The following is a 13,249-nucleotide window of genomic DNA, read 5'->3' as shown; positions in this document are numbered from 1 at the left end:
TGTAGAAATGTTTCCACATGAGGATGAATGGACGTCTGAAGAGTATCAGGGCAAGCCGGACACAGAGGAATGTGAATATGAGAACTTGGAGTCTGAGGATGACCCGGGGGATAAAAACTTTGTGGCTATGGCTGCCTTAACTGCGGAGCCTCCGCCACCCTTGGCTCCTTCCTACATTCAACCCTCTGCTCCTCCGTACCCTTATCAGGCTAATTCCAGAGTCTATAGCTCAAAATCTGGAAAATCCCAGCTCCAACTATCTATAGACCAGGCTCGAAATATAGGGGAAACAATAAATGGCTTTACCTGTTTTCCTGTTGTAGAAAGACAGAATGATGAAGGAAAATTAGTGCGAGAACATAAACCTGTACCTTTTAAAACTCTGAAAGAACTTAAACTTGCTTGTGCTCAGTATGGGCCTACTGCCTCTTTTACACTTGGTTTATTAGATACTATTAGTGCAAAGGCTCTTCCGCCAAATGACTGGCTTGTCTCTCTGGAGGTGATTATTTGCTGTGGAAGTCAGACGTTCATGAAAAGGCTGTGGAGCAGGATGAGAAAAACCAGCAAGAGGAGGTTGCTGTTACTATAGATATGTTAACTGGAGAAGGACAATATGCCCATATGGCAACTCAATTAAAGTATCAATTAACTACTTATGATATAATTAATCAGATACCCACAAAGGCAATGGAAATGGCTGCCTACACCAGGGGCAAAAACGGAAGAATTTAGTAAAATTAGACAAAGCACAGACAAGCGATTTCAAGAATTTGTTTCACAGCTAGTTCAAGCAATCAAAAGAATAGTAGAGGATAAAAACGTAGGAAAGATTCTAATAAAGCAGTTAGTGTATGAGAATGCCGATTTGGCTTGTCAGGCTGCACTTCGGCCTCACCTCAAGAAGGGTGATATAGAGGACTATATCAGAATATGCGCCAATGTTGGGACTTCATACATGTAAGGGCTTGCTTTTACCACAGATGCTAAGGCAAGAATTCCAGGATATTTTGATAAAAGGCAAAACAAACGAAAAAAGGAAAGCCAGGAAAGTACTGCTGCTCATGGACCTTGTTTCCAATGCGGGGGTGTGGGACATTTTGCTAAAAGTTGCCCTACTCCCCCTGGATATCAGCCTCAGCCTCCTATTCATGGGCAGCCAGTTCCTAAAACTCCAGACCTCTGCCCACTCTGTAGGAGAGGGAAACATTGGGCAAATGAATATAAGTCTAAATATACTGCCAAAGGGCAAGTGTTTCAGAGGAACGGACAGTGGGGCCCTCCCCAGCCCCATCAAACAATAGGGGCGATGCCGGTGTTTCCTCAGCAAATTCTGATTCCAGCAGGCCAAACATTGCCCAATTGTCTTGGGCAGCAACAGGCAGTGCAGGACTAGACCTCAGTCCCACCTCCCAATTCATATTAACTCCAGAGATGGGACCTCAAGCTATACCCACTGGAATTTTTGGGCCACTTCCTAGTAACACAGTAGGATTCTTATTAGGCAAAAGTAGTTTAACTATGAGAGAATTTTTTGTTCTCCCTGGAGTAATTGATTCAGGTTATACAGGGAAAATTAAAGTAATGGCTCACACTCTGAGGAATATAATCACTATTTCCCCTGACATGAAAATTGCTCAATTAATCCCTTCACCTCTTTTAAGACAGGGCCAAACCCTGCAAAAGGGACCCCGAGAGAATCAAGGATTTGGTTCCACTGATGCTGCCTACTGGATTAGAAAAATAGGTCAGGAACGCCCTGAAATGGAACTAATAATACAAGGACGTAAATTTAAAGGACTTTTAAATACTGGAGCTAATGTATCTGTTATTGCTAAGCTACATTGGCCTCCTTCCTGGCCCACTCATGCAGCAACCACAGAATTACAAGGTATATAAGTAAATACCCTCAGCAAAGTTCTAGTTATTTACAATGGAAAGATAGAGGTCATTCGGGACTTTTTCAGCCTTATATGCTCCCTGGATTATCAGTTAATTTGTGGGGTAGAGATGTTTTAAAAAATATGGAAGCGCTGCTTGTCAGTCCTAATAGTTTAGTTAGTAGTCAGATGCTTGACCAGGAATTTTTGCCCACTAAGGGGTTAGAATATCAAAATTTAGCAGAGGGGCCTTGGTAGCTCCTGCTACCCCAATAATGCATTGTGCAGACCCAATTACTTGGAAATCAGACAGTCCTGTATGGGTAGACCAATGGCTCCTTTCTCAGGAGAAACTTAAGGCAGCTGCTCTGTAACAAGAGCAGTTACAGCTTGGGCACATTGAACCATCTAATAGTCCATGGAATACGCCAATATTTGTCATTAAAAAGAAATCAGGAAACTGGAGGCTATTACAAGATTTGAGAGAAATAAGTAAGACTGGAAATTATGGGTCCTCTCCAGCTAGGACTCCCTTCTACTGCCATTCCATGGAATTTTCACCTTGTAATTATTGACTTGAAGGATTGCTTTTTTACTATTCATTTAAGCCCTCATGATTGCAAGCGTTTTGCATTCAATGCTCCTTCACTTAATTTTCAGGCTCCCATGGAGCGATACCAGTGGAGAGTTTTGCCTCAAGGTATGACTAAAGTCCTACCTTATGTCAAAAATACGTTGCTCAAGCTATCTCTCCAGTACAAGGCAGCACCCTAAAGCATATATAATTCATTATATGGATAATATTCTTATTGCTAATCCAGATAAAGACACTGTGCTGACTATTCTACAACAACTAGAATATTCTTTGAAAGAATCAGGACTTTATATAGCTCCTGAAAAGGTACAGCAATCTTTGCCTTTCTCTTATTTAGCACAAATTATTGAGGGACAAATTCGTCCACAAAAATTAGAAATCAGGACGGATCATTTGCAAAATTTGAATGATTTCCAGAAATTATTAGGAAATATTAATTGGCTTAGACCTTCCTTGAAATTAACTACTGGGGAACTGAAGCCACTTTTTGATATTCTTAGAGGCTCGGCTGAACCAGCTTCTCCTCGATTACTTACAGCTGCGGGACAGCAAGCTTTAAAGCTTGTAGAAAAAGCCTTGCAACAAGCACAACTAAAACGAATAAATCCTGAAGAATCAGTTGCCTTATTAATTTGTCCCTCGAGTTACACTCCAACAGGACTATTGTGGCAAGCTTCAGGTCCTATTGAATGGATTCATTTAGCTGTTACTCCTAAGAAAGTTTTATCTCCATATTTTGATCTTGTTGCCTCCTTGATTATCAAGGAGCGTAGGCAACTTTTACAACTTATAGGTTTTGAGCCTCAAATAATTATTGTTCCTTTTTCAAAAGATCAACAATGGCTCTGGGAAACTTCCACTAAATGGCAAATTGCTTTTGCAAAATTTACAGGCCAAATTGATTCTCACTACCCAGCTGATAAAATAGTTCAATTTTCGTATTTCCTAAGACAACTGTTAATAAGCCCATTCCTGAAGCGCCTCCAGTTTTTACTAATAGGTCCAGCTCAGGAATAGCAGGGCTTAATAATTGATGGACAAGTTTATACTGAAACAGTCACCTTAAAATCAGCTCAAAGAGTAGAATTACATGCTGTTATTATGGCTTTTCAGCATTTACCATGTTCCTCCTTTAATCTGTACACAGACAACAAATATTTACTTATAGTTGTTTCCACTATTGAGACTGCTGTCTTAGGGACAACTGCTGATGAGGAACTATTTCAGCAATTTCTCCTACTTCAAAGACTGTACGTCAAAATAGAGCTCTATGTTTTATAGGACATATTCGAGCTCACTCCATGCTCCCTGGAGCTTTAGCACAAGGGAATGCCCTTGTCGATCAAGTTACCCAAAAGAAAATTATTGGAGTAACCATGACAAATCAAGCAATTCAGTCTCATACTATTCATCACCAGAACGCTGCAGCCCTGTGTAAAGTTTCAACTTTCTCGGGAAGCAGCACAGCAAATTGCTAAATCCTGTCCAAGATGTCCTAAAACACAATCTGTCCCTTCATTTGGAGGTAACCCTCGAAGACTCCTACCAGGACAGCTTTGGCAAATGGATGTTACTCATATACCTTCATTTGGCAAACAGTCCACGTTACAGTGGATACTTATTCTGGATTTATAGTAGCCTCTTGCCAGAACAGGAGAGGCTGCTAAGCATGTTATAGCTCATTGTCTGTATGTATTTTCTATTATTGGATTTCCTAAACTGATTAAAACTAATAATGCTCCTGCATATGTAGGAAAAGCATTTACTACATTTTGTCACTTTTGGAATTGACCTAAAGACGGGAATTCCTTACAATCCCCGGGGTCAAGGCATTGTAGAGCGTGCACATCAAACGCTTAAAAATCAATTAGAAAAAATTAAAAAGGGGGAATTATACCCTCAAACTCCTGCAAATCTTCTTTGTCATGCTCTTTTTACTTTAAATTTTCTGAATACCGATGTACAGGGTCATTTGGCAGATGAGAGACTCTGGAATCCTACAAGGAAAGCCTTCCCTGAAGTGCGATGGAGGGACCCACTCACAGGAATCTGGCAAAGGCCAGACCCTGTTCTCTTATGGGGCCAAGAATATGTGTTTTTCCTAGGTCTGCTGAAGCTCCTCGATGGGTTCCTGAACGGTTGGTGAGACACCATGACCCTGGATGAGAGACTCACTTCACAAGAGCAATTGTATAAGGCTTGTTTTACCATGCTCTCGTCCCTTTCTCTGTTAAATCTGTTATCCAGATAATAACGCTGTTTTTGTCTTTTTCCAATTAGCTCCAGATATAAGGAATAAGTTTATATAGGGGACCCTCAAACTCCTCAACAAGATCTTCTGAGCATGGTTTTTAAGGTCTATAGTGACCAAGAGAGGAACAGAAAAGGCAGATAGAGCCCAAAAAGAGATCAGGCAAAATACCAGCTCTTTGCATACGCCCATAAAGGTTCCAATGCCCTGAAGGGGCTTCATAGGACATCAGGGCCCTGCTTCAAGAGTGGAAAGGAAGGTCATTGAGCTAAAGCCTGCCAGGCTTCTCTGCCCCCACCAGGGACATGCCTTTGCTGTGAAAAAAAGGGACACTGGAAGGTAAGCTGCCCCTCACTCCTCCAAGGGAGGGTTCAGTCTCTTCCAGCCCTGCTCCGGCTACCTGTGACCTGACCTTGCCAGCCTACTGGGGCTGACCACTGAAGACTAAAGGTGCCCAGGGCCATCGGGCCCATCTCACGTCGCTGTGGACGAGCCTGGGTATTTCTTCCAAGTAGCAGGTAAACTGATCTCATTTCTTATGGACACAAGGGCCACTTACTATGCCTTGCCTGAATATTCGGATTTTTATTCATCCCTTGAAGATCTCTGTTGTGGGTGTTGATAGTCTTATTTTCTGCTGCTTTGTTTAATATTTAGTGTTTCCTTTATTCCTCTTGCCTCAATGCCCCATGCCCATTTTAAGCTGGGACTTGCTCCTAATTTAGATGAATTTACCTTTGCCACCCAGCATAGTGTATCCCCAGGTTCTCTTCACCACACCAAGATTGCAAGGCTCCAGGGAAAGGCACCCTGGGTTTACCTTTCCAGTTTAAAGAAAACAGAAGCTCCATCTCCATACAGACAGCTTTTCCAGTCTACCTGAATTGTTACCAGCTAGAAGCAGTGGTCATTGGGACTTGGACTCTAGCTGCAAAGCATGGAAATGTGACCACAACTCCAGTGCCTTGTGGACTTTTCCTGAATGCATGTGACTCCTGCTCCTTGGGACACTTCTCAGATTGAAGTGGGGTTGGGTTACATTTACAAATAATATGAAGTAGTGGTGGTGTCAACAAGGACTTGGTGAAATTACATTAACATGTTAAGGACATTTAAGACTAAGAATTTTATTTTAAATCCTGTTGTATTAGTTAAGACTTTGCTTGATAATCTAATAGGCTTTAACCACTTCATTGTATTAGGACACTTGTTATAGTATCTGTTAGCATTGGCGATTTTAATATTGTTGTTTATTTTATATTTTTCCAGTCTACCTCCAAATCCGAACATGGGAATTCAAATGAGTATGAATCACAACACACGAATTTGAAGTTTTAATAAATACAAAAGGGGGATCTGTTGGGGACCGAAATATAAACAGGGTGTTTTTATATCTAGGGGACAGGTGCTGGGCCTAACCACCCATTTCACCTGCCCAGTTAACAAAGACCTATACCTGATTATTGCTTATCCCACCCATGTTCTCCAGAAGAGGCCGGAAGCTAGTTTTTTATTGGTGTAAAGTTAGACCTAAATGGTATGGTGGGGGTTGTCTTTGAGTTGTCTTGGAAATAACTGAATTGCTAATGAACCACGTTTTTTCCCTGAATAAAGACAGATGAGCTTCTGGGGGCTGCCATTGCATCGGCTTAGGAGCAGTAGAGACTGCTCACCGTGTGGTCCTCCCGAATCCATCTGTATGTATATATCTTTAATTCTCTGTCTATCATTTATTTAATTCTATACCTTTTCCTGTTAGAGGACCCCGTAACAGAGCTGTCGTGGCTGGACCGCGACAGACCCCAATGGTCACTCTAGCTACTGTCCTCCACTCTCTCTTTGCCCAACTTCTCAAAGAAGTAGTGGGGACCAGCTGCCTTCTATTTCATTTCCTCACTAACCCCGGCAATGGCCTTTGTGTTCTCCTGTTCCAACAAGTTCACCAGCACCTAATGGCTGCAGCCACAGCTCCATTATACACTTCCTCTCACAGGCACAGAGTTTGGCTGGTAGACCAGTCTTGTCAGATACCCTCCTCCAGAAAAAAACAGAGCAACCCTGCCAACAGCCCTTCCTTGGTCCTTCCTTTTCTCAACTGTTCTGGTACTGCTTTATTGTGACCGACCATCGTCATCTTGACACTTTCCTGTCTTTTCTCCATTAGCCTTTAGGATTCTTGCATCTCTTTAGTAAATCCTCCTCTATGTGTATGCTCAGACAGGCAGAGGTTGGGTTCTCAGAAACATTTTCTTTATGCTGCGCCCTCATCAATTCCATTTACTGTTGGTTTTATCCTCTTAATAAGCAACAAACCTAAACCTATATCTCCAACTGTCACTGGCTATTCCACTTAAATTCAGTGCAAAAGTGAGCTCATTCTTTTAAGAGTAACACAAAAATAGTTTTTCAAGACAATACTACCCTTGTTTTGAAGGTAATGCATCTCTGCCTATCTAAGGAGGGTTGTGGGAGAAAGACTTTGGAACTGTGACTTGATTAATGAAAGAGCTCCAAGGCAACATCCTTTCAGGGTCAATGATGACAATCTACATCTCAGAGTCCACCTTCAAAGTGGACGTTAACTGGGTTATCTGCTGAGAGCTACGTGAAAGTGGAAAGATAGACAATGGTACGGATTATGGCCTCTCAAACCTTGTACCTACCTAGATTTTTAAACCCAACAGTAAATGCTCCTTTCTCAGGTCTCATTTTTCCTGACCTTTCTCGTACTATTTCATCATATACAGTTGATTTTCAAGAGATCTTGAAAAAATGAAGCAGTTTCCTCGATTCCAAGATAATCGGTTCCCCTAAAAATACTCCTCCTCCCACCTGCCTTCCCTATTTCTGCATGCAACACATAATTATTCTCTCAGTCACCTGGCACAAAAGCTCACACTAAACCTGCCAACTGTTCCCTTGGAACGTTTCTCAAATGATGATTTCTTTCCATTTTTTCTCCTACATCACAGCAAACATTTTAAACTCGTCCACAATTTCCCAGTTAGGAAAAGCCTCACTCTTGCTCGACTGAGGTTTTTTTGATCCACTAGTAACAAATCAAAGATGACCCTTACGTGTAAAGTGTTTCAGGCCTCCAATCTCTCCTGGTGCTGCGCAAGGTTACCAGGTTAGGGTTACAAAGGCATTTATCATGTCACTATTTTGGCAAGCCAGTGAACACAGCAACTCTAAATCCCTTACTGGATACTAAACATCCTTCACTATCTGTCAACAACATACCTTTCACCCTAAACCTCTGCTTCCTCCACAAATCATCTGCTTTGGCCTGTCAGGAGTACTTGCTCTTCTCCAAAACAGCTTTTAGTCACTTTAATCTTTGAATATATCCCTATACCCTTCCTCTTCCACCTTTTGGAATTTAAATCATCAAAAATCTAGCTTCAAATTCCACTTCTCCGGCATCTTAAAAAAAGGTGTAGTTACCCTTTCAGCAATTCATTGGACATTTGCCGTACAGTGGGTCCAAAATATACATTTAAGTGGCGTCTCCAAAATCAGACTGTAAATTTGTATATAATGATACACTTCTTTCACAAGAAACCTGTAGCTGAGAAATTGGGAAATAATAATTATACTAGCTTTAATTACACAAAGTAAAGATTTCCCTAGGGCATTTACACAAGAAAATGCAGACCATAGCACAGTACAATGGGTCCACTTTCCTAAAGACAAATAACTGCTCATAGTCTTTCAGCTTTGGTCATGAGAGAAGGTGAGTGATGTTTATACAATGTGGGCCGGTGCCCCACACCGAGGAGTGGGAAGCAATATTAAACTAAAGGCCTTCCTAGAAATACGCTGAGAATTAAACCAACTGTGCAATACCACCAGAGAAACATAAAGTGTGTATTAAACGCAAATTCAGGAATTGGCACAGTACTCAAAGAGGAATAAATCTGTGTCTCAGGATTCAGCGGGAAACCATTCTCTGCTCAACACCAGTCTGACACAGGTAAGAAAATGGGAAGAAGATTTAACTTCACAGCAGAAACATTCTAGGGGCCATGACTTTTGTCTTCTTTAAAATGCATTTATGTTGCAATTGTGTTAGAAATAACAACACTGTATCATCACTCAGTTTAGACCCTTAAAAAAAAACAAAGTCAACTGAACAAGTTCACAGTATGCATAGACACCCACTCAACTGTATGGGAAAGAGCTTTCGGTCTGACCTTTCAAAAGAATCCTATTACTTTGGTACTTACTGTCAGTTGCTGAGTTGAGCTCTGTCTTAATCTTCGATTTTTCAAGATCTTCTTTATATTCTTTCTTGAGTAATTTCACTATCTTTTTGCTATAACTTGATTTCTTCACTTTGAAAACTTCTTCATTTTCTTGAAAAAGAAATCAAATGAAGTTTGTAGCAACCATTTTCAGATACACTCTTCCCTCCTTTTACACAATCTTAGTGCTTTTCGAATTCTTTCAGATATATACTCATACACCCCAAATGAATACAGAATTTGAAGGTATTTTAAATACATCACAGGCTCTCAGAAACTGAAGTCAACTTCATAAATTAATCTGGAATAATATGAGTTTTATGACTTTAAGGCCTAAAACATGTAAACTGCACAAGATTTTCGGTGTCCTTTTCAAATCATCTATGTCAGGAGGTGGGGGGGGGAGGGGGAATCATTGAGAAAGCACTTAAATTACCAAATTGCTAAGGTATCTGAAACAAAATAACCAAAATCAGAAGGTGCTTAACAGAACTGTCCAACTTCAGCAACTCTAAATCCATCCCAGATTGACAGTCACTTCAAAGACTAAGCAGAAAACAAAACACTTTAAAAAACAAGTTTTAACAATGTTCCTATCGTCTCTGATATAAAAATATTAAAGTCAAACACAAACACTACTAAACTGTCTTGGCATCTTCAAAAACAAAACAAAACAACTGGCTGGCCTCCTCATTTAAACAAAATAAAATAACAGAAAGGCATAAGAGAAAGTGTGCACCTTACCTTACTGGAAACATGAAAGCATCTCAGATCAAGATACAAATGAGCATTTCCAATTGTCTTATTTTCTTATTTTATAATATGGACATAAAGGGTTATATAATGAACTGGTTGGAAAGCAAAATACTGAAAGGTTCGTTTCCGATCAGAAATCTAAACAGACTGCAGCCTACTGGAGGGGATAAACTGCCTGGGATATTTATGACACCGTCTCTCTCCACTGTCCGAAGGCCGACACACGGAAAGCCGGACATCTGGACCCTTATTTACTTTTATGGGGAAACTGAGGCTCGGCGACTGCAAGGGACTGGCCCAAGATCACTAAGAACCAGAGCGCCAACTCCAGGCTTCTGTTCTCAGACCCAGTACGACGGCTGTTTACAAACTCAGCCTTCCGGTCAAGGAGGTGCGGGCAGAGCACCCAAGAGGTGTGGGTGACCTGCAGAGGGCTCGGGGAACCGGCCGCCTGCAGCCAGGGACCGAGCTCAAGTAGCCCCTGAAACTCATGGCCAGGAAAGAGGCAGCGCAGGGGCACTTCACTTCCGTCGGAAAAGCTCCGCAAGGCCGGTCCGCGCCGCTGCCCCTTGGAGCAGAAACCCACGGGCGGACGGTGAGGTGGCATTGCTCAAAAAAGGACTGGTGGCGGCGCGGGAACGCGTCCCCCGCGGAGCAGCAAGTCGGAGGCGGGGAAAGCGTGCAGTGGGTCGGGCGGGAAGGCGCTGCGTTCCGGGTGCGGGGACCGGGGCGGGGTGCCGGGATCGGGCCCAAGCGCGGCGGTTACCTTCTTCCTCGTCCTGGAAGCTCAGCAGGCTGGCCCGAGGCACCTCTTTGTTCTCGCGCGGCCTCTTGCGCGGCTTCAGCCCGTTGCCGGGTTCTGTGCCGCCCGGGAAGCAGCCCCCTGCCTCCGCCCCGGGCCCCGGGGTCAGCGCAGACAGCAGCGGCGGCCCCGGGCCCTGTAGCGCCTCCCCCCCGGGGGCCCTGTCGCTGCCGCCGCCGCCTGGGCCCGGCTCTTCGCCAGTGCCTGGAGGCGGCAGCAACGGCGGCGGCTCCTGCTCCTCATCGCGCTCTCGCTCCTCCTCCTCCGAGTCATTCCGCTTGCGCACGTTCACTCGCCTGGCCTTTCGGAACATTCCCGCGGCCCGCACGGCGGTCTCCCACCCGCTCCCGCACGGCGGCCCCGGCAGCGCCGAGCTCGCAAGGGCGCACGCGCACTACTGGGAGCCCTAACCCGGTGCTGTCTGCCCTGGCGCTACCGCGCACCCATGAGCGCGCATGCGCGCATTCCCTCACTAGCAGAGAGCGCAGCGCTTCTCGCGAGAATGATAGCTCCCTGCACTGTCCTCTGTCGGCATGGAGGACTGTTGGCACGGAACTCCGGGATTCGCGTGCTATTCGACGGGTCACAAAGAGGATCGTAGAGACCGCAGGACGTAGTGAGCTCCGGCTAAGGTGATGCAGCGCATCCTCCACACTTTCGACCAGCGGCCCTGATAGCTGACGTCCGGCCGAGCGCGGGAGCGACAGGAGGAGGGGTGGGACCGGGGAGGAACCAAAGGAGGGCGGGGCGGGGCGAAGGAAATTGGTCCGCGTGGTAGGTCCCGGGACTGTGAATCGGAAGTCCTATGGCCACGGTCGCTACGGAGCGCGTTCAGAACCATTGCATTTCACTTGGAGTAAATGTTATCCGCCCTAATGTTTGAGCCCCCTCCTTTCCATCACAATGAAAACAAAGTGCGTTAGTGCTTGCTGAAGAATGCTAGGTTTCCGAGGAGTGGAAACAGCCAATTTCAGAAACGTTTTAAGGAAAGTCGACTTGGGGGGTGCGGATGGTTATGATACCTTCCCGACTTGCGTCCCAGAGGTGACAGCCCTAACTGGAGAGGCCGGAATGGGGACTGGACCCTGAGATTGAACTCGAACTCGCAGGCTTTCCTGTGGCATCACCACACTTGGGCCTTTTCCTTTGCATGTGCGCGCACACATGAGTTTATTTCCTGTGTCAAACCCAGAAGGTAACAAAGGGCATTGAGAAAGTGAAATAAAACCCGTTGGTTTCTAGAAGCCATCCAGTCTACTACAACGTTAAGAGTTTCTCATGATCCTCCAGAGATACTCAATGAACTTAAAAGCAAATGTTTATTTTTTAGTTGCCTTTCTTACACAGTATAGAAAGAAGCAGTGCGTTTTTTGACTAACATAAGTGGGAGATTGGTTCATGCCTACACACAGTGTTGTCTCCTCTTTTACACAATTGTATAGTGATCCATTGTGGGGGAATGTACCATCATTTATATAATCCATACCTTAAAGATTGATATTAATGTTATTTCCAGCCTTGGTATGATAAGCAATGCTAGAATAAAGCTTAAAAAATAAAGTCACATCTGAATGGTGAAGTAGATTTGGAATTGCTAGCTCCAATGGGTGCATCTGTAATTTCTCTAATTCTCAATTGTTCATTACAGAAGCTGTTCCGATTTGTACTGCTACCAGCAAATAGGCGAGTGCCTTTTTGCCTACACTATCCTGTCAACATTTCACTTCTGCTTTACATTCCAAATTGATGTGGATGACCCTAAGCCCACATATACATCTGCCTCTTTTCTCTGGTTTTCTTTGATTGGATTTGAGATCTGCCCATCAGGACTCACTTTTGGAAAATAGAAGGATGACCCTGGTCAGCAATTTGCAATGGGTACGCCACAAGAATTTTTAAAACATGCAATACCTGACTATTTTAGCCAGGGGCACTGACCTCTTCTACCTTAAATTGCCAAATAAAAAAACGATGACAGCCAACACAACAATAACCCTCTACTGTGAACAAATCAAAATCATACCTATTTTTTTCTTAGGTTGGCAAAAAAATACATTTTATTTGGTGTGCCACAGATTTTTAGTAATTAGTTTATGAGATGAGAAAGGTTGCAAATTGCTGACCTCGGCTGAGAGCATACTCTGTAACATTTTATTCCAGTTAATAGGAAAAGTAAATAAAATCTGGTTTCCATTTTATTTAAATTACTCTAAGTTCTTATGTTCTGGCTGTTCAGCATTGATTTAGGTTCTGATTCCAACAGTGTTTCATTGGTGAAATTGAACTCCAGTCCCCATCACAAAAGATTCAAATTGTGCCTGGTCAGTCTCCAGACATCTGAGCCAAGAGACAGATTAGGAGTAACATGAATACCATAGAGGTAACAAAGATAAGGTCTAGAGCAGAATATGTTAATACCTTGGCCTAAAAGGTATTCCACTGTAAACATGTTGACTTAATATGGATAGAGGGGAGAACACTTGCATTTTAAGGTGAGCCAAGATATTAAAAGACAACAAATGTATTTGTAACTTTGACAGTCTACCTATTCAATAATTAAAGGGCAAAGTCAAATGCTTAAAAATTATCTTGCTGCCCAAGCAAGTCAAAGGTCCTTCTGAGGTTATAGATCTTGTGGAAATTAAATTTCTGAAACTGAATAGCTGCTTTATTTGCCTGTCAGTAGTATATTATCAGAAATTATTTTATAAAGTGGTT

At 43.3% G+C, this 13,249-nt stretch overlaps 1 protein-coding gene across 1 annotated transcript in view; it reads right to left on the bottom strand.

Annotated features, from left to right (window-relative positions):
- PAXBP1 (PAX3 and PAX7 binding protein 1) overlaps nt 1-10,964 on the bottom strand; it is a 43,463-nt gene extending 32,499 nt beyond the window's left edge. The window contains exons 1-2 of the mRNA XM_066370326.1: nt 10,496-10,964; nt 8,956-9,084 (exon numbers count right to left, since the gene is read on the bottom strand). Coding sequence (XP_066226423.1) covers nt 8,956-9,084; nt 10,496-10,844 — 478 coding nt within the window. The 5' untranslated portion in view covers nt 10,845-10,964. The remainder of the gene's footprint in view (nt 1-8,955; nt 9,085-10,495) is intronic.
- Nucleotides 10,965-13,249: the final 2,285 nt, after the last annotated feature.

This window comes from Saccopteryx leptura, chromosome 2 (genome assembly GCF_036850995.1).
Source record: "Saccopteryx leptura isolate mSacLep1 chromosome 2, mSacLep1_pri_phased_curated, whole genome shotgun sequence".
Lineage (NCBI taxonomy): Eukaryota > Metazoa > Chordata > Mammalia > Chiroptera > Emballonuridae > Saccopteryx > Saccopteryx leptura.
Note: the sequence above shows the minus strand (reverse complement) of the source record. Positions and strands in the feature narration are given on the sequence as shown.